Source organism: Trachinotus anak, unplaced genomic scaffold (assembly GCF_046630095.1).
Source record: "Trachinotus anak isolate AG129_WGS33_773 ecotype Australia unplaced genomic scaffold, CSIRO_AGI_Tana_v1 ptg000028l, whole genome shotgun sequence".
Taxonomy (NCBI): Eukaryota; Metazoa; Chordata; class Actinopteri; order Carangiformes; family Carangidae; genus Trachinotus; species Trachinotus anak.
The window spans coordinates 4953731-4979849 of record NW_027273879.1 but is presented as its reverse complement, the minus strand read 5'-3'; the positions used below and the strand labels follow the sequence as shown (position 1 = coordinate 4979849).

At 41.1% G+C, this 26119-nt stretch overlaps 3 protein-coding genes across 6 annotated transcripts in view; 1 reads left to right on the top strand and 2 right to left on the bottom strand.

The window, feature by feature from the left end:
- rapgef1b (Rap guanine nucleotide exchange factor (GEF) 1b) overlaps positions 1 to 26119 on the top strand; it is a 200089-nt gene that overhangs the window by 10473 nt on the left and 163497 nt on the right. The window lies entirely within an intron of this gene.
- Positions 1 to 26119, bottom strand: part of ntng2b (netrin g2b) — a 64141-nt gene that overhangs the window by 1549 nt on the left and 36473 nt on the right. For 2 of the 4 annotated variants that reach the window (XM_071466916.1, XM_071466917.1), the window contains exons 6-12: positions 25077 to 25106; positions 23987 to 24118; positions 19390 to 19476; positions 17683 to 17943; positions 15231 to 15353; positions 14768 to 14878; positions 14330 to 14679 (exon numbers count right to left, since the gene is read on the bottom strand). In XM_071466916.1, the coding sequence (XP_071323017.1) occupies positions 14489 to 14679; positions 14768 to 14878; positions 15231 to 15353; positions 17683 to 17943; positions 19390 to 19476; positions 23987 to 24118; positions 25077 to 25106 (935 nt within the window). In that variant the 3' untranslated portion in view covers positions 14330 to 14488. Of the gene's footprint in view, positions 1 to 909; positions 1045 to 3969; positions 4138 to 14329; positions 14680 to 14767; positions 14879 to 15230; positions 15354 to 17682; positions 17944 to 19389; positions 19477 to 23986; positions 24119 to 25076; positions 25107 to 26119 lie in introns of those variants that run through there. The other 2 variants (XM_071466919.1, XM_071466918.1) reach the window with 1 other exon arrangement.
- On the bottom strand, positions 7878 to 14413 carry LOC139611894 (sarcoplasmic reticulum histidine-rich calcium-binding protein-like). The gene is made up of 17 exons (XM_071466920.1): positions 14312 to 14413; positions 14080 to 14169; positions 13752 to 13874; positions 13439 to 13558; positions 13130 to 13237; positions 12737 to 12844; positions 12447 to 12563; positions 12207 to 12320; positions 12019 to 12108; positions 11398 to 11499; positions 10949 to 11017; positions 10571 to 10639; positions 9961 to 10250; positions 9020 to 9088; positions 8609 to 8710; positions 8346 to 8447; positions 7878 to 7965 (listed from the first exon to the last, which is right to left on the bottom strand). The coding sequence occupies exons 7-16, from the start codon at positions 12511 to 12513 to the stop codon at positions 8355 to 8357; spliced, it is 1065 nt and encodes a 354-aa protein (XP_071323021.1). The 5' UTR covers positions 12514 to 12563; positions 12737 to 12844; positions 13130 to 13237; positions 13439 to 13558; positions 13752 to 13874; positions 14080 to 14169; positions 14312 to 14413; the 3' UTR covers positions 7878 to 7965; positions 8346 to 8354.

The window sequence follows — 26119 nt, the reverse complement described above, 5'->3', positions numbered from 1 at the left end:
AAGAGCACAAACACGAAAGAAAGATGTATGGTAAAGTGACAGACAGGAGGGTGAGGATGGAAAATGCGTGATTGGGACCAGGAATACAGGGGCAGGAGAAGAATTCAGGGCAGAGAGAACAAAGTAGAAAAGAAAGCAGGAGGAAGGAAAGAGGCAAGATAAATTCTCCAGTCTTTACCTCAGGGACAACAACAGGTAACACCTGCCTCTTTTGTTTTTGCAGCCCTTTTCTATGTCTGTTTTTCTTGAGGCTGCACTTTCTCAGGGTCAAGTTAAAATCATTGTGTGAAACCCAGCAGAAAATACAGTGCATGTGTGATGTGTTAAGTAATGATTGGAGGAACAAATAGCATCATTAAAATGCTATAAAAGGCATTAGAAAAAAGTGCAGAGGTAGTTGTACTGCACAAGATTCTTGACCTGAAAATGTTCTGAGAGAAAATCTCGCTTTCATGACAAGAAATAATTACATTAGATAACATTTTTTATTACACCAAAGATAGCTGGAGTATTTGGAGTAAGATGTCAAGCCTAACACACACTGTGCTACTATTTACTACATTGTGCTCCATGTTGTAATAAATAACCCTACATTGAAAATACATGCATACCACTGGAGGTTTACAAGTATGTGTGTAAGTGTGTGTGGGTGGGGGTGGGTCTGTTTGAGACATTACAGTAGGTGGTAGATGGTGGAGGAAGGCGATTCCCTGTAATGGGGTTAAGGTGTGACAGGGTCATCAATTAAAGGAGCAGCTGATGCTGCTAATGAGGTACATGATCTATTCCCTCAGGGGTAAAGAAAATGTTGGGAGATGCCCTCACGAGGGAACTGGAAGACTACAACATTTCTTCAACCCTGGATTTTAAGATATGAACCCACCAAAAAATCACTGTCCTTATACTCACGGTAGCAGCCTTGTTTCCAGTAGTAGCCCGACAGACAGTCGTCACACTTGGCTCCCGTGGCGCCATCTTTACACTGGCAGAAGCCTGTACCGTTACACCGGTCATGAACAGAACCCATCTGGTTGCAGTTACACTCTGAAGGAAGAGAGTGGTGGAGGATGAAGAGAGGGAGTCTCTTAGAAATTCCTGCCTGTTGTAATTTTTAATTTTTTTTTTGGATTTGATCTACTGTTGAATTAAGTGCAGCCAAAACTGTGTGCATTTGTGTCAGACCACAGACTTGTCTTTGGTATTGAAGCACTTCAGAGCTACAGTACTGAGCATGTAAGGTGGAGTTTCTCCAGAGATGTCCCAGTACGCTGCAGATTCATACCTGAAATTGAGGCCCTTTTATTTCTCCAGGCTTAGTTTTTTTGTGTCAGTTTCAGTGTACTAAATATATCACACTTTTTGTGATACATGTAATGCTGTCTGTCAGGACTAAAAACTCCTGTGATTTCAAAAGACATTTCATTTTGCATGTTTTAGCTCCATGTCATAGGTCTCTTTTTTCTGTCACACAGTACACCACCTCTTCACAAACTGCTCCAAAGGTCTTTGAGAGGTTAACGTTTTAGAACAGCCTTTCAACAAATTCACTGGCACCTATCATCCATGCTAACACTGTGAGGAGACAACAGTGACTCATCTAAACAGCAAAAAGAAATGACAGATGTCCTATGTCAGAAAGTACGAAGTATCTCAGATGTTATTTGGGAAACTGATCCCATCTAAATAGAACTGCAAGTTCTGTTGATGGTATGATATCTGCTTTCAAACGCGATTGAATAAGTTTAAGGAACATTGTGGTATTTTGAACAGTTGTGGGTCTTTTTGTTAAAATTAAATCAAACTTTAACTTCATTCTATCAATATTCCTATGATTCAAATGGCCAATCAAACACCACAAATATAAAGTTAACCTCAGAAACGCCCTTAATTCTCCTTCACAACTACCTGTCCAAGCATATTTTTGTTCTACTGAAATGTGAACTTGAGTTGAGCACTGAGATTCATGTCGCACAAGTTTTCTTCTCTTTAACACAAGACGACATTGACTTTCTCTTAGGCTTAGTTTTTATAATTCTCTGTTTCCCTCAGATGTCTGCGCACTATTATCATTACAAATACATGTATTTTTAGATGCTGACTGATATCCAGATCAGTGGTAGCTGGTAGCAGATAAGAGACGGTAAAAAATTGCAGGTCTGCATATTTGCAACACCACTTGATGTTGGCCGATAGCTTGTCTTTTACTAAAACCCAAGATCAAATTAACTAATTTATTCTCAAATTTATTATAAAATATTCATAAAGGAGAAACAGGCCAAGATGCCCAGATTACACAACCACAGCGAGGCGGTTGGTGTCCATGTGTCTGTGCATTTATACTGGGAATGTACGTGAGCCTCTGAGACTGAAAGTGTGTGGCTAATGTGTAGCTGTGTAAAATCTGTGTGCAAATGCATTAGTGTTGGAGGGCACATCATTTCTTGCTCTAGAGACGCTGGTGTGAACTGATTTTTGTTGCCATGCTCGGTGTGCCAGTGTGTTGGCAGATGAGCTAATGGGGCCTTATTTGTGCTGACTCCAAGGCCTGGCCCTGTGTGCTCCCCATCCATGGCGAGTTTACCCTCCAACCCCCTGCCGTCCACCTACAGATGGATCCAAATCAACACCAGATTTCTGCTCCACAGCAATGCAAACGGAGTGACCTCTTACTAGGACGTGCCCTTAATAAGGCTGAGTGTAGGAAGAATAAATACTCAAAACATATACAAAAGGTGTATATCATTGTCCATAAAGAGTATTCATCAACAGTACAGTCTGAAAGTATTAGAGTTGTTTAGTGTGTTGTTTGGCCCTGTGCTTCAGCAGACTGGATTTTGAATAAGGTTTACATGTTGACTTTGAGCTTTGAGGGTGCTTCAGGGTGTTTGCATCACTATTAGGCTAATGGGGTTGGACTTTTAAACCTTTTGAAACACACAGTTGCAGTACAAGGACACTGCAGCAGGCCAGTGACCCCAAACACTCAAAAAGCTGTGTCCACACAATGAAAAGTTCAATGTGAAGTTCTTGATTGTGAAGTTCTTGCTGTAGAAAAGACTGAAGACAAAAAAACAAAACAAAAACAAAAAAAATAATGAGGAGGCCTGACGCAGCCTCTATAAAACGGTTGTCTATTTACACGTCCAGCAGACAAGGCTCTTTCGCTGATAAATGCTCCGCTACGTTCACCAGCTAGCTGCTAACAGTCTTTGCTGTTGTGTGGTGAGCAGGTGGTGTACAGTTGGTTTGTGAGAATATTTTCACTGAAAACAGCTGCTACACCTGGAAATGATGCTGATGAGGGTGGTGAGAGTGAACCAAAACAAGAAATGCGCTAAATGTTCAGTAGAACTGATGAGGGACAGCAGAGCCAGGTGATAAAACTCTTTGGGTTTGACACCACCACTGACCCCTTTCACGTTACAAATTTGTAACATGACAAAAGCACATGTATGCTCACAGTAATAGTAGTTTGTCTTCAAGAATGCTAACAGAAGTTATTAAAAAAAATCCGCTTTATCTCATTATGCACCAAAATCTAATCAGATCATCTATGTCTGTCCATATTTACTCCACACCTGTGGTGTTAAGTAGGCTATGAGGTTTGTTTTTGAGTTATCTTGTTCAGAGACACCGGCATGCTGACATAATGTCTGCATAATGATGGCGGTGCATGAAGATATTATATATCAATATAATATTAGTGCAGCTTTAAGTTTATGTTAGCATGTCCAATTAGTTTTGTGTTCTCTATAGTTAAGGGACAATGTCTGATATTTTCTTCACGGTTCAAAGTTTAAAAAAAAAAAAAAAACACCTGGGTGCTTGAATTTTAAAGGCAGTAACAGCCAGCATATCCCTTTCTACTTTCTCTGTCGATCACACAGAACACACACACTCCACCACCATAGTGACACACACACACACCATCACCCTCCACACACACCCCCTGTCCCCTTGTAGACTAACCAATGCAGACGCTCTCATCATCCAGTTCGGCAGAGGCGTTGCGGTAGTATCCCAGTCTGCAGTGTTGGCAGTTCTGGCCCCTGGTGTTGTGCTTGCAGCTGACGCATGTGACGATGTTCAGGTAGTCGATGTAGCTGCAGCGGTTGGAGTGGCCGTAGCACTCACAGTCTAAGATAAAAGAGACAGATTTAAGCTCATTTCTTAGGGGAGGATAGTTATACATTTTTATGATGAGCTCTCAATTTAAGTGTTGAAGAATTGGAGGAGAATAGTGGTCTTTATTTAAGCTGTTGCGTTCTCACAGGACTCTTTGATGACAGTAGGAAGTGATAAATGACTTTAACTAACAGATATGTCTGAAAGTTTTAGTTTTAGCCCTCAGTGAACAAATGAATGACTCTGTGTGAGTTTTATGACTCTCTTTTCTGACTCTATATCGGTTCAATAAAGACAGACCACTCCCTCTCCATTACTACACTCACAGGCTTGCTGAGTCTGCTTCACTGTGCTGCACTGATTACTGATGGGAATTCCACTATCCTGTGTGTAAGTGCGTGTATATGTGTGTAGGCGCGTGAATACAGGCATGTTAATTGTGTCTGGGAATTTAACAGCATTATGGGATGAGTAGATTATGAGCTACAGAATCATAACCAAGAGAGTTCGAGGTGAGTGATCCAGTGGAGTAAGAGTTTTCATACTGCACCTGGCAGTAGGGAAACAGTCTGACCCTGATTAACCTGAGAGCAAACCTTCTTTCCCTCCTCTCCTTTCACTGTTTGTTCTTCATTTCCACAGACTTAAATTCGCCTTCATAAAGCTCTGCACAATCAGAGCTTGTAATTAAATTTTCTCTTTGTAATTCATGAATTATCTGAAAGGATTCGAAAGCAAGTTTTACCCTACATGTTCGAGCACTTGATAAATTAAGACCAAAATTTCACACCCTTAAACCAAAGCTAAAAAAAACGATGCTGCGGAGAATGGTGTAATTTTTCCACCGAGAGAGAAATGAAAGCCTGATATCATTTACCGTCGGATCTGCATTGTGCAGAGGGGTGCAGCAAGAGGTGGAGGGGTTCTGCTCTACATTCTCGCTACGATTATCTTGGCTGAGGCTGCTACCTAATTAAGGTTTTATTAAGCTTTAGAAGTTGGCTGCAATAGTGTGCTGCAAGGCATCACTGTCCTCTAAAGAGGCGTTTACCAGGCATGTTTATGCAAATACACATTTAAATGCACATTAAAAAGTCGGAGTTTAGCTGTTTAATCAGCCGTCACATTATTATTTTATTATTGTTTGGTTGATGATGCCAGCTGAAATATTAATGAGCTGGTTTAAAGGAAGCCAGCGAGAGGAGCACCATAAAATGCCTCTCTCAGCACTGAGGGAACCATGCTAGCAGTGTGGGAAGAACTGCCTAATTAAATATAAATGGCCAATTACCCCACAGACTAGAGAGGCAATGGGACATTGTTCCACAAATTAACGTTACTAGTCAAGATGCTGCTTTATTGGTATTTATCACCTGTGAATTGTTAACGGTGAAAGACGGTTACACAGAGAGAATGAGAGGCAGCTGCCTGCATCAAAGAGTCTGTGAGGGTAACACAATAATGGTATACTTTGCTAACAAGCATCTTTCTTTGAAATCAGCACACAGAAATACCAGCGGGGCAGTTGTTTCGTGGTTTAATATGAATTTAAATACTTACCTTGATCATGCACATAAAACAAAACACAACCACGAGGGAGTCACAGATGCACAGGAAAAAATGAGCAGAATGAAAAAGTTTAAAACATGCAATGAAAGGAATTTTTCCACAGGTTTCATCCTTGAAAAAACAGCATCAACACCTTTGTCAAATGACTAAAAGACGTTGCAATCCACTGATCTGAGAATCTAACAAAGCTCAAGTTTCCTGTCTGTATCCTCAGACCACGTGCTGCTCATGTTGGTCTCTTACCTTCATCGTATATGATCCCAAACAACTGTCTGGCCTGGGGCTCTCCTGAGATCAAGAGTTTCAGAAGCCCTTAAGGGATGAAGGAATCTTTGTGTAAGAGTTGTCTGCTCATCATTCACAGTGCCACAGTCATCTACAGCACTATACCTTCACACAGACGGAGAAGTGAGGCCAGCATTAGTACTACAGAGAGGTCGTATGGATTAGGTGGACGGGATTCCCACTAGATTCTCCCTTTTTAAAAAGGGAGTTGCTTTGTTCTATAAAGCTGATAAAATCCTCATAACCGAGATTTAATGAGTCTACATGCAAGGATCTACTCTACTACTTCACCTTTTTAAAGCATCCAGTAGGTTTTGAGATTAATATATATATTTTGAGATTATATTAGATTAAAAATTCATTCTTGACCTTGAAAACAGCACCTGGCAAAATCATTTCATATGACACATTCTTATTGGAAGACCATGTGGTGGAATCAAAAGCTCCAGAACAGCACAACCACTGTTTCCACAGGGAAAAAAAATTAATCGTCAATTTTTAAGCCACACAATGATGAGACGTCCTGAAAATGTTGAGGAAAAAAAAAGAAATGTTACATCTACAATGCCACAAAAATGGGGCAAACTTAATCTGCTGAAGAAGAATTGTGAGAAATAATTTTTAGGACTCAAATCAAAAACTCTCCCGAAAAACATTTGGTAAGGTTTGTCAGGTAGATTTAAATGTTTTAAAAATTGTTTTTCTGTCAGGCTGGCGCTGCAAAGAAATTTTTCAGAGGCAGGCTGAACTTTATTTTAAGCCAGTGACACACGTGGAAGATTCAGCCAAGAAAAAGATGACTCAACTGTGGGCTCAAATGTTTCAAATCACCAACTTTAATGGAGCGGGAACATATTAGATAAATGCAATACTGTGCCACCTATTAACCTCATCATGATAAAGTTTGGCTGCCAATGTGCAGCCAGACATGAATCACTGTGCTATTAAACCACATGTTCAGATTCTACCTTTCCTTTTCTCTTTTTCCCTCTCCTCTCTGTCTTCCTCCTCTTTCCCAGAAGTGTGTTTTGTGGTCTCATGACTCCCTCTTTCCCCCTCCGGTTTTTCAAAGACATGGTGCACTACAAAGGAGCGAAAGCTCGCTAATCAATCTATATTGATGATTATCTCGGGCTGTTTTACCAAGCTATATATTACAAAGACAACTGACAAGACAACAATATCCAAATATTTGTGAGAAACCTTTCCTCATATAGATGCTCCTCACATGCTCACACGCAGGTTTAATATTCTTTTTTTTTTCCCCAAGTCATCAGCCAAGTGTCATAAAGCACAAAATGTTCATACTATTTATAAACAGCTGATCAGACAAGACGTAAAACTTGATGGAAATGTAACAATGTTCACACGGTTTTGAACATTGTGTTTATTTCCCCACTTCATCCTGCTCTCTGCTTTTTATTTCTTGCCCCTCAGTGTCAGTCATTGTCTCAGTTGAAAATATGGCGCTGCTGGTGGTTACCAAATTAAGATGTAGCCTCATGGCTTATGTTGACTGACAGGTTATCATGGGGTTGAAGATATGAGGTTACAGACTTTTATTTCCAGTTCCCATTTTTCACTGAGGTGCCGAGTTTAACTCACAGTGAGAATCTTCTGCGTATTTACTGCACTAAAAGTAATTTACTGCATATATTGCCACCACTACAAATAAAAGAGATACCTCTCCTGTCGGCTTTTCTTTCTGTGTGCTCGTCCTCCTCCTCCCTTTTCGCCCCGTGCCCAGATGAGGTTGTTCTGTGGCCGTGAGTTTCATGCATGTGTCCCTCAAAATTGTGGGAGACTGAAACACCACAGTCATCACTGACATAATGAGCAAAAATATGAGGACATGAAGATCGTCACTACTACTGGTAAAAGAGATACCTTTCCTTTCAGCTTTTCTTTCCTCCCCGTGCCCAGATGAAGGTGTTGTTTTGTGGCCATGATGAGTCTCTTGTACATGCTCCACAGCCTTATGGACGACTGTCGCACCACAATTGTCGTGAACACAACAAGCAGAAACATCGCATGAGGAAAAATGTGTCTTTTGTTTTTGCTTGGTCCTCGCTTCCTTTCCTTTTCTCATCCTTCATCTACAGTCACTATCTCAGATAGAAAATATGAAGCTAATGTTGTTGCCAGATTAAGATTCTACTCCACAGCCTAAGTTTACCCACTAAATTCTTATACAGCCGAACAGATGAAGATAGATGAGTTCAGATACGTTTCTGCTGTTTACAGTGGCCCAGTTTAACACTGGAGTTGCCAAGTTTAGCTTGTGAGGAAGGTTTATCTACTGCATATTTGATACAACACAGCTAAACCACAGTATCTAAATCTACACCACTACATATAACAGATACCTTTTCTTTCTATATGCCTCTCTTCCCCGTGCTCAGATGAGGTTGTTGCTCTGTGGCCATGACTGTCATGTCCATGTCCGTGTCCCTCAGACTTGTGCGAGACTGAAACAGCCATTGTCATCAACATAAGAATCCAAAGTTTATATACATTTCTGCCGTTTGAACTTTTGAGGTGGGCAGTTTTATGCTGAAAGTTTTGTCAGTCACTACAGGTAAACTACAGTAGGTAAAAGTACAAGAACATAGCCACAGCTAAGAAATACCTTCAGTTTCTTTATGCCTCTCCTCCCATTTCTCTCCATGCTCATAAAAGTGTGCTTTGTGTCCATGAGTCTCATGTGTGTGTCCCTCAGGCTTCTGGGAGACTGAAACACCACAATTATCATGAACATAACAAGCAGAAACACCTTCATGAGGTTATTTTGCTGTTTTCTCAGCAACTGAAGCAATAACACTATGACGTAAGTGCCAAATTAAAATGTGGCTCTATGACTTGAAGTGACCGTCAGTCTGTTGTGCCACTAAGGAGACAGATTTAGATACATTTCTGCTACATATTTTATTTTTGCTATAAGCTGGTAAATTCAACTGCAGGTAAAAGTTTAGTAACTTTACACTAAACTATAATCCAAACAACTACAAGGGCAAGAGACCTTTCCTTTCTATTTTCTCACCGTGCTCAGATGAAGTTGTTCTGTGGCCATGATGCGTCTCATGAACGTGCTCCTCAGACTTGTGGGGGACTAACAAACCACAATTATCATGAACATAACAAACACAAACACCTTCATGAGGTTATTATGCTGCTTCCTCAGCAACTGAAGCAATAATACTATGATGTAAGTGTCAAATTAAAATGTAGCTCTTTAGCTTGAAGTGACCGTCAGTCTGTTGTGCCACTGAAGAGAGAAATTTAGACACATTTCTGCTGCGTTTTTTATTTTTATTTTATTTTTTTTGCTATAAGCTGGCAAGTTCAACTCGTGGTAAAAGTTTAGCAACTTTACACTAAACTATAATCTAAACAACTACAAGGACAACTTTACAACTTTTCTTTCTTTTTTCTCACCGTGCTCAGATGAAGTTGTTCTGTGGCCATGATGTGTCTCATGAACGTGCTCCTCAGACTTGTGGGGGACTAACAAACCACAATTATCATGGAAACAAGCCAAACACCTTCATGAGGTTATTATGCTGCTTCCTCAGCAACCTAAGCAATAATACTATGACGTAAGTGTCAAATTAAAATGTAGCTCTTTAGCTTGAAGTGACCGTCAGTCTGTTGTGCCACTGAAGAGACATATTTAGATACATTTCTGCTGCATAATCTAGGCACTTATTTTTGCTATAAACTGGTAAATTCAACTAGTGGTAAAAGTTTAGCAACTTTACACTAAACTATAATATTTAAAACTACAAGGACAAGAGGCCTTTCCTTTCTTTTTTCTCACCGTGCTCAGATGAAGTTGTTCTGTGGTCATGATGCGTCTCATGAACGTGCTCCTCAGACTTGTGGGGGACTAACAAACCACAGTTGTAATTGAAAGTTGCCAAGTTTAACTCAGGTTCATCTGCTGGCACTACGAGTGCACTACACTGGTGCTAAAAGAGATACCTTTCCACTCAGCCTGCTCATGTTTTCTCTCTCCGTGCTCAGATGAGGTTGTGGGTGTGTGGCCGTGAGTCTCATGCATGTGTTCCTCAGACTTGTGGGAGACTGAAACATCACAATGGTCACTGATATAATGAGCAAAAATATGAGGTAAAGTTTATGAGAAGATTGCCACCACTTCTGGGTCAAAGAGATACCTTTCCTCTCAGCTTTTCTGTCCTCCCCGTGTCCAGATGAGGTTGTTGTTTTGTGGCCATGAGTCTCATGTACGTGCTCCTCAGACTTGTGGGCGACTGTCGCACCACAATTGTCATGGAAACAACAAGCACAGACACCTCATGAGGTTATTATGCTGTTTCCTCAGCAACCGAATCAATGATGCTATGACATAAGTGCCAAATTAAAATGTGGCTCTATAACTTGAAGTGACCGTCAGTCTGTTGTGCCACTGAAGAGACAAATTTAGATACATTTCTGATGCGTATTTTTTTTTGTATTTTTTTTTTGCTATAAGCTGGTAAATTCAACTACAGGTAAAAGTTTAGCAACTTTACACTAAACTATAATCTAAACAACTACAAGGACAAGATATCTTTCCTTTCTATTTTCTCACCGTGCTCAGATGAAGTTGTTCTGTGGCCATGATGCGTCTCATGAACGTGCTCCTCAGACTTGTGGGGGACTAACAAACCACAATTATCATGAACATAACAAACAGAAACACCTTCATGAGGTTATTATGCTGTTTCCTCAGCAACTGAAGCAATAATACTATGACGTAAGTGTCAAATTAAAATGTAGCTCTTTAGCTTGAAGTGACCGTCAGTCTGTTGTGCAGCTGAAGAGACATATTTAGATACATTTCTGCTGCGTATTTTATTTTTGCTATAAGCTGGTAAGTTCAACTAGTGCTAAAAGTTTAACAACTTTACACTAAACTATAATATTTAAAACTACAAGGACAAGAGACCTTTCCTTTCTTTTTTCTCACCGTGCTCAGATGAAGTTGTTCTGTGGCCATGATGCGTCTCATGAACGTGCTCCTCAGACTTGTGGGGGACTAACAAACCACAGTTGTCGCGAACATAAAAAGCAGAAATATCGTATGAGGAAAATGTGTGTGTTTCCTTGTGTTTGATCCTCTCTTCCTTTCCTTTTCTCATCCTTCATCTACAGTCACTATCTCAGATAGAAAATATGAAGCTAATGTTGTTGCCAGATTAAGATTCTACTCCACAGCCTAAGTTTACCCACTAAATTCTTATACAGCCGAACAGATGAAGATAGATGAGTTCAGATACGTTTCTGCTGTTTACAGTGGCCCAGTTTAACACTGGAGTTGCCAAGTTTAGCTTGTGAGGAAGGTTTATCTACTGCATATTTGATACAACACAGCTAAACCACAGTATCTAAATCTACACCACTACATATAACAGATACCTTTTCTTTCTATATGCTTCTCTTCCCCGTGCTCAGATGAGGTTGTTGCTCTGTGGCCATGACTGTCATGTCCATGTCCGTGTCCCTCAGACTTGTGCGAGACTGAAACAGCCATTGTCATCAACATAAGAATCCAAAATTGACATACATTTCTGCTGTTTGAAATTTTCATGCTATGAGTTTAAATTGTGCTGAAAGTTTTTCCATCACTAAACTACTGTAGGTAAAAGTACAAGAATATAGCCTCAGCTACATATACAAGAGACACAGTTTTCATGAACATGACGAGCAAAAGTTAAATCTTCTTCACGTTATTCCTCAATAACCTAAAAATGCGTATGAATCATATTTCTATCCATTTTCCCTTAAGCTTTAGTGTCTAATAGAAATTCTATTTACTATGTGAAATTGAAATTGAGCGGTGGAGGTTTCTATATGGGACAGCATCAGTTCTGCAATGTAGTCCAGGATCAGGTTGTGTGGTTGTGTTTGAAGTGATTTGAACACATTAAACACACTTTTTAATTAAAGAAAAATCTGAATTTTAAAAAGGTGACAGCCCTGTAATATATAGTCTAAAGTGTTGTATTAAATTGCTACCACTACATATAAAAGAAATACCTCTTGTTTCTTTATGTGCCTCCTCCCCGTGCTCAGATGAGGTTGCAGTTTTGTGGCCATGAGTCTCGTGTCCCTCAGACTTGTGGGAGACTTAACACATGATCATTGTCATGAATATAAGCAGGAGCAGTTTTTTTTTAACGGCACATTTTCACAGTCAGATGCATTTAACATTTAAAAGGAGCTACCTTTCCTTCCAGTGTTTGTGTCATTCTCCTCCTCTCTTTTCTCCCCGTGCTCAGATGAGATAGTTGTTTTGTGGCCGTGACTCTCGTGTATGTGTCCCTCAAACATGTGGGGGGCTGAAACACCAGCATTTTCATTGACGTTTCACACTATGTGAGGAAAGTTGATCTGCTGCTTTTTTGCTGCAGCACAATTACAGTGTGTAAATGTAGACCACTGCCTCCACTACTTCTAACAGATACCTGTCTTCTTAGCCTTTCTTTCTTTCCCCTCCTCCTCCCTCTCCTCCCCGTGCTCGGATGAGGTCATTATTTTGTGGCCATGAGTCTCCTGTACATGTTCCTCAGGCAGGTGGAGAACTGAAACACCACGATCGTGATTGAAATAACAGACAAAAATTTCACGACATTTCTGCTGGTTCCAGTTTTTTAAGGGGTTTAACAAGTGGTCTATTTAGTCTATTTCGTATTTTCCCCACTACACAGGTAAACTACAGGTAGCTACAACACTACAGTACAGAGAAAGCAGCCACCTTTTCTTTCTGTGTGCTCCTCCTGCTCCCTCCTCTCTCCGTGGTGAGATGAGGTTGTTATTTGGTGTCCATGACTCTCATGCACGTGTCCCTCAGACTTGTGGGGGTCTGGCACATCGTAATCATCATTGGTATAATAAGAAAAAAAGAGACTTTGTGAGATCAATGTTGTTTTAGCTGTCTGAGCTTGTTTCTTGTGTCTTTTCCTTTCCTTGCCCCTCCGCCCCAGTCGTTCTCTACTTCACATCATTTCTGCTGGTTTCAGTTTTTCTGTGGAACATGTTTTGCTGTGAGTTGCCAGGTTTAACCCGTGGTCTGTTTAGTGCATATTTTCCCCACTAGACAGGTAAACTACAGGTAGCTACAACACTACAGTACAGAGAAAGCAGCCACCTTTTCTTTCTGTGTGCTCCTCCTGCTCCCTCCTCTCTCCGTGGTGAGATGAGGTTGTTATTTGGTGTCCATGACTCTCATGCACGTGTCCCTCAGACTTGTGGGGGTCTGGCACATCGTCATCATCATGGGCATAACAAGAAAAAAAATAGACTTAGTGAGATAATTGTTGTTTTAGCTGTCTAAGCTTGTTTTTCGTGTCTTTCCCTTTTCCTAACTCAGGAAATAGCTTTTGCGTGTTTACTAGGTTAATGTGTCAATATAAAACTACAAGAACACTGCTACCGCTACAAAACAAAAGCAGGATACCTGTCTCTTCAGCCCTTCTGGCTTTATGCTCCTCCTCCTCCCTTTCTTCACTGTGCCCAGATGAGGTTGTTGTTTTGTGGCCATGAGTCTCATGTACGTGTCCCTCAGACTTGTGGGTAACTGACACATCATAATTGTCATTGGCAAAACAAGAAAAAAAAAATAGATACAGTTCTGCTGTTTTTTAAAGTTTTTGCCGTGAGTTGCCAAATTTAACCCATGGTGAAAGATCATTTGCTGTGTATTTCCACCACTTCAGACTAACTACAGGTAGCTACAGCCACAACTACAGAACATAGATATAGACAGATACCTTTCCTCTCAGCTTTTCTTTCTGTATGCACCTCCTCCTCCTCCCTTCTCTCCCCGTGCTCAGATGAGGTTGTCGTTCTGTGGCCGTGAGTCTCATGTACGTGCCCCTCAAACGTGTGTTGCACTGACACACCACAATCGTGAATAACATTAACACGAGAACATTTTGATGCATTTCTGCTGCTCCTGGTTTTCAGAAGCCGATTTACACAACGCGTTGCCAAGTTTAGCATGTGAGGAAAGTTTTCTACTGCATATCTACAGCCACAAGTGAACTACAGCATGTAAATCTAGGAAAACACTGCCTCTACTACATATAGAAGAGATACCTTTTTTTTCTATCCCCTCCTCCCCGTGCTCAGATGATGTTGTTTTGTGACCATGGGTCTCATGTGCGTGGTCCTCAGACTTGTGGGAGACTGACACACCACAGTTGTTGTTGAAAATATTAAATAGTGGAGCATGTTCAGCTGTAAGTTGTCAAATTTAACTTCCCGTGTATGTGTAAATCTACATATACTGAGGATTTATATGCCGTCCTTTACTACACATAAGAGATACCTCTCTCTTGAGTTTTTCTTTTTTCCCCATCTGCCTCCTCCCTTTTCTCCTCATGCACAAATGAGGTTTTGGTTCTGTGGCCGTGAGCCTCACGTGCGTGTCCCTCAGGCTCATGCAGGACTGTGGGTCAACCAAACATAAATTTAGCTAAATCTTTTATTCTTCTGTTTACAGTTTTTAGTTTAACTTGTTCTGAAAGTTAATCTCCTGCATATTTCTATGACTAACCACTACAGTGCATCCAAAAGAAATACCTGTCCGCTCAGCGTTGCTCTCTTTTTCCTCCTCCCTTTCCTCCCCGTGCTCAGACGAGTGTGTAGCTCTGTGGCCATGACTCTCATGTACGTGTCCCTCAGAATCGTGGGAGACTGACACACCATAATTGTTACTGATACAACGAGGCACCATAAGGGGTAAATTTGACAGGAGTGCTAGTGCTACATAGAAATGAGATACCTTTCCTCTCAGCGTTTCTTTCCTCCTCCTCCCTCTCATGCCCGTGCTCAGGTGAGGTGGTTGTTTTGCGACCATGTGTGTCATGTGCATGTTCCCCAGTGCTGTGGGACACTGAAGCACCACGACCATCATGAATAGAACAAGAGATAAATTGAACTTCTTTTTTTCCCAGCATCCTAAACAGTAAATAAAAAGCTATTCCATTTCTTGCTCGTCAGCTTCAGTCATTGTCTCAGATAAAAATATGACACATGGCAAAATTATGATGCAGCTCCACTCCTTAAGTTGACTGACGGAGTATTATGTCAGTGAAGAGATAAATTTAGATACATTTCTATTTCCAGTATTTAGGGTCTCACTGTGAGCTGTCAAATTTATCCGCTGCACATTTACTGCACCATAACTAAACTACAGTATGTAAATCTACAAGAACATTGCCTCTACTACATTATCAAAGAAATACCTGTCTTTTCAGTCATTCTGTCTTTTTCCTCCTCCTCCTCCCTCCTTCCCTCTCCGTGCTCAGGCGACGTTGTTTTGTGGCTATGAGTGTGATCATGGACATGCTCCTCAGACGTGTGGGAGACTGACACACCGCAGTCATCATTAACACAACAAGAAAAGACATCGCGTGAGGTATATTTTACATGATCTTTCCTAAGCAACCTGAGCAGTAGGAACTTTATAATTAGGCCGATACTGCAGTGGGTAAAGATTACTGATATCGTCTGCCTTTCTTTTCTCCTCCCGTCTTCCTCTGAGACCTTGTTTTCCTTCTCTCTTCTTTTCTCTCTCTCTCTCTCTCTGTCAGTTAGCGGATCGCCCCATCAGGGGTCTCAGCCCTGGGCTTGGGGAAAAAAGCTGTGAGAGTAAGAGAGGCTTGAGAAACTCCTTCATCACTGCGCTCTCACTCTGGGTGTGAAAGAAATGACATGCACTTCCTTTTATCTGAATGTCATGAAATCTTCTGACTTGCTTCAGCTTGTTTCTTTTTTCCCTTCCATGATAGAGAAACAGGAGCTGTCTGTGCTCTTATTTTTGATATCATATTTACCCATTTGAATATTTATAGGATCAATAGATTGTGGTATTTTACAGTAACATCTCCTCATGGGTGTACTTCCTTATGTTGAGATTTAATGTTCTCTCTGCTGCTACGCTCCCACAAAACATCTCGAATCAGGATACTAACAGAGACTTTGCACACACATCCCACTTTTACTGCATTTTTAATTGTCTCTTGCTCAAGTTTTTTCCCTTCCTTTCCCTTTTTCTTTGTATGTTCCACTTTCCCAGAGGGCTTTCTGCCATTCCCAGGATCCTTTGCTTCAAGTTTTCAGAGCTATAGTGAGCACAAGTGAAAGAAGAAGAGATGTGAAACTAGTTCAGTTTACGGATCAACCCTCCTCTCGCTTTTACCTTTTCATTTACTGCTACACAGGCACAATTCAATAAATCAAAACGCCGCACTCCTCCTCACAGAGATGATTAAGACTCAACATACAGATAACCAATCAAACGCAGCGACCACACCATGCATGTCATTGAGGGACTAATGATCACCACACCGCTAGAGAATACAGCGTTGCATGCTTCCATCTGTGTTCCCCCTTGAGGTGTTTTTGCACGGGGCGATGTACGTCTCCAGTTGTTCTTCTTCAGAGAGGGGCATCCTGTAAGCATCCTGCTCCCCTGCGTAGCGTCCCCCTTCAGGCTATCTCCCACCCACTCACTCCCCTTCATCCCTCCCCCTCCCTGGGGCTCCAGTGAGACAGGACGCCAGCAGCTGTTCTCACAGCACCCTGGACCATTTCACACAACTGGCATCATGCCATCATTACATCTCATCTAAGTAACCCCTACCTACCTCTATTCATGTCCGACTCTGGCCCCACTAGACCCACTCTCTCACACATCTGTCATGGTTGCACACACACGTGTGTACACATGCTGGCGGAAAAGAAATCTCTCTTGTGGGAAAGCAGAATTCTGAATCACGGTTGTTTCAAAGGCTGATGTAGCACAGCAGTGAACATAAATGCATTTAATCTCAGTAACCCATGCTGCCTTGGGGGTAGGAGTGATTCGTACCGTTCTTGGCATTAATCTCAATCAGCTCAGCCCAAACCGTCTGACATCAGACACTGGCAGCCTGAGCATTCGGGGTTCCCGTTGCTCCACATTGACTGAAAGAAGGATGCGTGTGAGAGTCTGTTGGGCTTAGTAAACCATGACAGTGATGGAGCTCTTCATCTGCTCCCTCATTGGCAGGCTGACATCATGCCAGAACCAGCAGAAAATGACCTCAAACAACACGTGATTGTTTTATTTATATCTGGAAACTTCATATATTAATGCCGGTCTCAAACGACGTAGTATTTTGTTATGTGGTTAGTTGAGGTTACATTTTTGGGGAATTGATGTTTTGGGCCTAGCCCCGATTCTGTCTCTGCTGTTGCCTCTTCATATCTTGTCATCACTCTGATCCTGTGTCTGCTACACAATCCTCTCATTGTCTCTGAATGATGCAAAGACAATGTCAACTGAACTCAGACTTTCACCAACAATCCGCTGCCAGTGCTCATACACGCTCCTGTTTGTCTCTCCACCCTTAAACTGCCTCTCACTCACTCACCCGCATTAACTAGATTTCACTGTCACTATATAAAGTGAAGAAGCGTCTCTGACATGCAATATGATGCTGTGCAACATAAAATGATTATAGCTTGTATATAAGAGCATGTTAGTGACTTTAGCCTCCCGAAAATTGTCCATTTCAGGAGGGATCTACACCATAAAAACCATCACGCTGGCTGGAAATGAAAATGATCTCCTGATTCTAAATTAGATTATTCTATTTTCTGGGGCCCTCTACTCTATATCTACTGTCATCTAGATGTATGGGTGTGCCTTACCTCCTCTCTCACTATGCCTTGGCTCTGAGTGTTTTTCCTCAGTTTCGACCAGGCTTGTGTGATGGTGATCATGAGTGTGGGGATGGAGGATGAACTCTGCAGTGATTGGATGATGGTTGTGATGATGATGATCAACAACTGCACGATGTGTGGACTCCTTTGGGACTGGGTGAGACAGATGTGAGAGTTTGGGGATTGTTTCTGAAGGTGCGAACTCCTCTGGTGTCAAGGAAACTCGGTGCTGCTCTGATGGAGTCGAAGCTGAGGGAGGGAGAACCTCTGTTGTAACAGAAGTATGTCAGATTCTCCCATGGGTGCCAGTGAAGGCTCAGATAAAGGGCTTGTGGGTAACACATTGTCTTTTAGCGGGGCTGAGCTCCCTGTAACTCTGGTTGCTACTGGTGGTACTCTGGTGTCTGTTGCATCAGTTACATGAGGATAGAGAATGTAAATGCAATGAGGAATGAGCAGGCTAAGACATTAGCATAAGAGATGCTGCCTCAGATTGTTTATCCAAAGAAAGCAGAGCTTTCCTTTTTTCCTTCAAATGTGCACATATACACACGCCGGTATGCACATTCATACACACAGAAGTGAGAACACACAATGAAAGTGTGATTTCACACTGCTGAGATAGGCTAAACTCAAAAGCTGTTCCACAACCCTTTCAGTGCTGGAAAATTGTGGGGGGTTTTTCTGCAAAACACTGTGATTGTTGAAGGTGTGACTATTGTTAATATGGTTGTAAAAAGAAATCGCACAGTGTTTGTCAGCGTATTACTCTGTTTTACACTTACAATGTTGTGTATTGTTGTGTGCATATGTGTTTCGACACTGAATTTTGTGATGCCTTAATCTGAGAGATGAAATGAACATGGATGAATAATGGAAATGTTCATCTTCCACCTTCACAACAGCAATTGCTCAATTACTCATCTGTACATTTGGCACTGTACAGTAATAATATAATGTCAACATTATATGAATACATTAAACTAATCGTTCCCTGTTTATACTGTTCTGATGTCCAGGCTAATGTCCACTATTTCATAATGTGAATCTATAAATGTTTGGTGGACATATATATAACAGTTAGTTAATGAGAGAAAATAACACAATCGCAATGCTACATATTCAACCTTTTGCTGCACACCACTATGTGTTGCACTATTATACATGTAATTTTGACATTTTCATACAGGAAATCTTCTCAAATTTACTGGTCTCCTAGTAATTGTTAATAAAGATTTGGATCTGATTTCTTCTGGTCACTGATCCATAAATGTTGCCCAAAACATATGATGCAAACAAGACCAAGTATGTTCATGTTGCATTGTCACACTGCAAACACTTTTTGACAGAAAGTGTGTCATGAAACTCGCTCCATATCCAAACAACTATGTAAAATTTTTGTTCAAGTAATTCTGCGGCCTAAAGGATGTTGGGTAGTAGTAAGGTGAGGTATATATGTTTTATTAAACTGGACAGTGGGAAAGCAGTGATGGACAAGGCACAGGGAAGTGGACTCTGGCAGCTTTAATCTCTGGCTGTCTGGAGAAAGCTCTACATCACCAATAAAAGCAGCAGTTTACATAAAGTTTAACCATCATACTCTTACAGCTCTCTTCTAGTCTAGCCACACTACAATCATGTCTAAATTACATTACACACAGGAAATCTCACACTACCTAGTTTGCAAGTGCCTACCTTCATTTAGATTAAAATGGTGAGGGCTCAGTGAGCTGAAATGTGAGTTTCCAACCCCAGAAATGGAGTCGCTGATGGCAATAGACTCTGTATGTAAAGGAAAAAAACAAACAGGCAGGGGCAAGGTCTTAGTGTCATTTTCAGCCATGCAACAGCGCCATCACTCTCTCACACAATGCATCAACGATCTAATCTGATTCATTACATAATCCTCTGACATGTGCCTGTCTGTCTGTACAGATGGACTCACTAACTGTCCCATGACACACTATCTGGCACACACACACACACACACACACACACACACACACACACACACTTAAGCGCTCATACAGTGGCGGTTCATGTGAGCTTTCTGCTCGGACACATTTTTAAGTGTCCTCCACACAGATGCATTTGCATATAATGAGATAATTTATCGCTTGTATTAATATAGCCTGAGAAATGATAACAATGATGTTTAATGCCACCTGTCAGTCTTAGCATTCTCATCATTTATTACCAGAGTGCCAGGCATTGATTTAGCTCCACACTAATGAAGCCATTACGATTCGGGACCGGATAACGTTTGCCGGGACAGCTAATGGCGGGCCGGCTGAGTGACAGCATAGATGTTATTAATATGTCACATGATTTTCCAGACATGATCCAATCTCTCTCCATCTAAGGCCAAGTTCAACCTTTATCAAAATGCAAGGATTTCAATAGACGGGAGTGAGATGATGGTGGTGCACAGATGGATGGTGGCTGATCTAGTGAAGTACATCAGCAGTGCATGTAAGTTTGCATACGCTTGTTTTTCTGCATGTGTGTATGGGTCTGCTAGTGCTGTACCCAGGCTCCTCTGCAGCCCTGGGATCTGATTTTGAATGAAAAGATGAAGTAGGGTCATCTGGGGTCGAGGTGGCTTGATAGGTAGATATATGACAGGGTTTTAGGATTTGGTTTCTCTGGCCTCCCCTCCCCCCTCGCCCAACGCCCATCCATGCAGCTGACCAATGGGCTGCAGGCTCTGTGGATCAGACTCGCTTGCCAGTAGATCGCTAATCCTCATCTGAGCATGCTCACTGACTTAACTAGGGCAGGGACATGACAAAGGGTGCAACTAGTATGACATGCTGTCCAACCTATAAGTATGCTGTAATGTTTATAGAGGTCTACTGCTTGGGCAACACAGACGGCAGTCAAAAACACATCATTGATCTTAATGTGAAATCACAAAAACCTGAGCTTGGATTAGCATTTTCCTATTCCTGGAAAAGGTACTGAAAATTTGATTTATATAACCGACGCCTATGTGGATGAAGAACTGAAAAATAAAATCCCAGGCCGCTTTAACTCTCTTCTACCTAGTTCACAGATTAAGTCAACGTTTTCCCTGTTACTGCAGCAAATATTTTAAAATAACTTACACACTTTGAATGCATCTTTAGAAAGCAGGTGAGTCAGAGGAGACAACTGAGACTCCAGGTTGTATTATTCCAGATAGCTAATATTATAATATGATCTACTTATTAATGTCACAGGACCTTCAGCCGCATGATAAGATAAAACCTGTGTGTGCGTGTGTGTGTGTCTAACAGCGTGTGCAAGTACAAACAGTAGTGGCGGCCGCTCTTTGAGACTGGAACCTAAGACCTCAGATCCCCGAGAGGAAAAGGAGGGGATGAAGTTGATTTATGGGTTTCACTGAACTGCACCATATGCCCGCCTTAAATCTACACATACACACATGTGCCTACACACATACACAGATAACAAGGGTTTGCTCACATCAGAGCCAGGTTCAAGCCAAATACACCTCTCTAAACCTGAAATAAAAAAGGCACAGATACAAATCTGCACTGGTATGATTTTAGTGTCCCAACTGTGCAACAGAGCTGTTAGTCTGTATGGACTTTTAATTCTTTACACTGCAAATAATTTATTGTATATATTTAGATTTTATAAATTAAAGGTAGTGATTTTTTAAAATTTTGCAATCAAGATAAAACCACAACTTTCGAGTGAGTAACACCTTAGATATGACATTATGGAGCAAAGCTGCAATGATTATTCAATAAATCCATTAGTCAGTCGCAGAAAATTAATTGCTAACAATTCTGATAATCAAATAATCCTTCATGTCATTTTTTTTTTTTTTTTTTTTTAACACAAAAACTCAGTGGTTTTAGCTCCTCAGATGTGTCTTTTTTTTCTAATATAGTTTGGAGCTGCAACTAACAGTTATTTTCATTGCTAATTTAAAAAAAAAGAAACAAAAAGAAAAACATCATGCTCTTATATTTTAGAAGGGAAAAAGAGCAAATATTTGATATTTTTACTTAAAAAATGACCAAAGTGATTGTTTATCACAATAGTTGCAAATTAATTGTTAAGCAACTAAATAAGTTCTAATATCATTCACTGAATATTCTGAATGTTCTGTCTGTTAAGATGGAGCCACAGTCAGCTGCAGCACGATTATGGATGTAAAGGATGTAAATTGGAATTTAATTGATCACAATGTAACTGTAAACATGAACAGAACATCTACATGAGATTTTTTTTTTTGTTTGTGTCCTGCGCAGCAGACTTTAAAAAGCTTACTGTAAGTCTGTAAGCCTGTTTATACAATGTTAAAGCTTCTGTCAGTCCCTTTTAAATCACAGCTAATCAGTGAATTCTTTGAGTCCCCTACTGATGCCAGCCAAACAACAAAAGTTAAAAGTGCTGTGCTGTTCAGCATATGCTCATAATGGATTTCCTGTAGACAAAAAAAAACCAAAAACTTTTGACGACATCACAGCGGTACTGGAATCCTCCCACATCCTAAGTGCTTTTCTGGTGGTACATGAGAGGTCCACTGCCGACCAAGATGGCAGGTTTAAATTTAGCATTAGGGCAAGCAGAAGTTTGAGGACCACTTCACTGTACATTCAAGCGGCTGACAGAATCTGTTCGCATCCGTCCCCCAGTTGCTTAAAATCAGTGAGTCAGAACAAATACAGACTGAATGTCCATATACTTTGATGCCTTCACTCCCAAGATGGGACAGCCCACATCTGACTTTAACATCAGCACAGGGAAATGGCCGATGTACATCGCAAGACCTCCAGGAAGTCACAGGATGAATTATGTATGATGTATACACAGACAAAAACACTCTGCTTGTCAGCGTCTATAAGCACATCCACAGACTCGCACATTTGATTTGTCACAGGTGTACAGTAAGTCTCCACCACAGTGCTGCTGTGTCATCTGTTCAGCTGCGGCCAGTGGTAGAAGAAGAATTCAGAACCTTTTACTCAGGTTAAATGCTTGTAAAAATACTAAAGTATAAGTTTTATCAGCAAAATAATACTTTTTAAGTATGAAAAGTCCCCTTTAATAGTGTTTTAATATTGAATGATATGATTTACATGTACATTCACCTTTAAGCAAAATTTGAATGTTGGCTGGTCAAGGTGGAGCTAATTGAACTACTTCATAATATGTGGCACTGCAAACAAGCATCCATAAAAATCGATCTAATTATTAATTAATTAATAAGCTCTAAAAATCTGACAGTCTACTTAAAATAATTTCAACTTGTTAACTATTTAGAAGAAACTAGTTTAAATGAATTGATCAACATATTCTTTTTTACTTTCTCCGATGAGGAGATTGATACCACTCACATGTCTGTCAAGCTACATCCTGCAGCTGATTAGCCTAGCTTAGCATAAAGATGGGAAATTAGCCTAACTCCCCATCCAATGGTAACAGAACTGCTTATCTTAGCACACCTTATTTGTGCTAAGCTAAGGTAAAACAGCTGCTGACTGCGGCTTTGTATTTAATGGGCAGACATGAGAGTAGTATAAATTGTCTCGTCTAACTCCACCAGAAAATGAGCAAGCATATTTTCCAAAATGTCAAATTATTCCTTAAAGGAATTTATCTAGAAATAAGTGTATGAATTAGGAAGGAAGGCAGGATAAGGAAAAATGACACCATATTCTACAAAATAATCAGCAGTTGACTTCTGTTGAAATTATGTCACTGCACTGGCAATTTTCACTCTCAGGACTCAGTAATAGACAAAAATGACTGCAGTGTCTGCAATATGTGAAATTCTAATCTACAAAGTCACGAGTAACTACAGCTGTCAAATAGGGCTGGACGATATGGACAAAAATAAGAGGCTTGTTATGGAGCCTGGCAGCTTGTGTTTGCAGCTTGGGATGGCTGACTTTGTCTTTCTGTGTACTCGGTTGGATGGTAATATTACCTTTCATGCAGACACTGAACTGCTGTTTATCCAGCTTCAGAAATCCAAACCATTAACAAGTCACTGATGTTGCGTGACCTGTCTTTGCCATAATTTCCTCATTTTGTGAGGACAACCTACTCTCCTAATAATGAGGTTGTGCAGATGAGGGTTGACCCACATGCAGAACAGATGCATTTATCAAAAATGACTCATCAGAGAATTTATTTGTGATTGAGATCATTATATCACCCAGCCCTACTGTCAAATAGCTGTACTGTAGTCAGGGAAAAAGGTGATACATTATTGAGTAAGTGTAGTTTGTTACGTTCTACCTCTGGCTACGGCTAAGCTACTTTTCCGCACCTTCCTGAGGGGCTCCAAAGGGCTCATGGTTAACAGCTGGGGACCCTTCAACTTCTGAGATGGTTGAGGTGCTTGGTGGTTCACCCTCAGGTCCACCTTCACCTTCATCTTCACCTTCTGTCTCATCTTCAGCTTCAGGAATAGTAAATGTCTTAGATGAGGTTGATTGTGGCTATTCAGCAACAAAGGTAGAACTCTTGATTAAAGCACAGAAACAAAATCTGTGGGAACCTGAACCTAAAACCCCTGATCAGTCCATTAGTAAACATCACTCTATTCTTTGATAAATCATACCCGTTATTTTTCCAAATATCCACACGGTTGTATCTAATTGTGAGAGGAGACCTTTTAAAAGCGGACCTCTGCAGTGCAGTCCAATTGTTCAGTCTATCCATGCATCAGCCTTTTACTGTTGGGCCATGTGGAGAAAAGCCCAGTGCTGTCAGGGTTGATGTTGCCACTTTGCCGATCGTTTCTGTCTAACAGCTCTGAGGCTGAGAGCCTCTCCACAGAGAGAATCCCTAATCAAATTCCCTTTTATTCCTGCCTCCCCGAGCTCCTCACCCGGAATCACACTGCATTACAACACGCTAACATATGCCCACATCCTTCTCTCCCATTTCTTTATCTTTCTGTGTCTTTTCTCTCTCTCTCTCTCTTTTCTGCTCCATCCACCTCCCATTGTCACCCAGCCCTCTCTCATCCGCCCCTTCTTCAATCCATCAACACCGCTGTCTTTAGTCTAAATAAGAAAAAGCACAACTGTGGAAGAATTCCTCCTGTGCAGGTTAGTGTGATGTGCTGTGATGAAAGGACATGGCGACAGAGAGGTCTATTAATAATGAAGCACACAGGGCCCAAACTACAGCACTGAGAGGAGAGATGCAGGAAAAGAAAAATGACTGACTCGAGAGCCAGCTGAACATCACAGGAGAGAGAGGGGGGAGTTTAGGGGACGTACAGAAGGTGAGGTATGGGGTTAAAACTTAAATTTCCAAAACAATGAAAAAATCAAAAGGGAAGAGAGAAGACAGAAAGGGAGAGATAGTGGAATACCATCTCTCCTGCTTTGCTTGGCATTATTACTTACTAGAACCGGAGGAGGAACCAGCAATTGTACCTGAAAGAGAATAAGAGAAGGAAGAGGAGATGAGAACTTGTTTATTTATGCATTCAATTTGCCTAAAGACTTGAATCAACCTCATTCATCAGACTCAGGTGGCAGAGAGCGCTTAAGAGCTGTTCTGCAAAATATGGGCTCTTTGTAGACCACCTCTCAATGTCCTGGAGTAATTACTGAGGCTGCACCGCCTCCCTAATTTAACCTCTTAATCCTTCCCAAACCCTCACATTCGGAGGTCCTCATCACATATGTATGTTTTCAGAGAGTGCTACCACTTCGCTACGCTTGAATCAAAACTTTTTGCCTTTCTCGCATATTTTCCCTGATTGTATTTATAGTTAGCTTAGCTTGGCATGCATAATGCAATCTGTAGAGACCAAACTGTTTCATGAGCCGTGGCCATTTTTGTGTAGCATTTCAACCGAGAAAGTTGCAAACATTTTAATTTTTAAATTCTACTAATGGGATTTAGGAGTTGAAAAGGTTGGTGATGGGCTCTGAAGGTGTGTCAGGGCCATTAGAACTGGGTTGGAAACAGCAAAAAAAAAAAAAAAAAAAAAAGGGTTGACAATAGAGCCATTCTCTTCAGTGAGTGTTCAGGTACAGGTGTGTGTGAGTGTGTATCTGCCTGTGTGTGAGTGTGTCCATGGTTGTTTGAAAGGAGAAAACTAGGGAGGGGCTGCCCTAGATTATTATTTTATCATAGCTAGCTACTGTAGCTGGCTACACTCTCCAAGAGGATTTCCCCCCACGCACTCCCCCATAGTTGCACAGCTCTGATCTGCTGCCTGCACTAAGGTGACGACTGCTCAGAAAGCTCGGCCTCTCCATCAACTTGCCTCAACTTCTCCTGTCATTTCAGCTCTGTCCCTTGATCCTGCTTTTCAGGGCCTCGGAGTGATGAGGAAACCCCATACAAAGATATAAGACATCACCTCTGATTACAAATGATTACAAATGAAATGAACTGCATTGATTCAACAGGACAATCTTGGATCTTTGCGGTGGTA

Bases quoted from the DNA above. Each gene is read 5' to 3' on its own strand.
- LOC139611894 (XM_071466920.1), bottom strand. From the start codon at position 12,513: ATGACCTCATCCGAGCACGGGGAGGAGAGGGAGGAGGAGGGGAAAGAA. The intron at 12,321-12,446 runs GTATCTGTTAGA...CTGGTGTTTCAG, and splicing joins AAGAAAGGCTAAGAAGACAG to CCCCCCACATGTTTGAGGGA. The intron at 11,018-11,397 runs GTATCTGTTATA...GTGGTTTGTTAG, and splicing joins GAAGCATATAGAAAGAAAAG to TCCCCCACAAGTCTGAGGAG.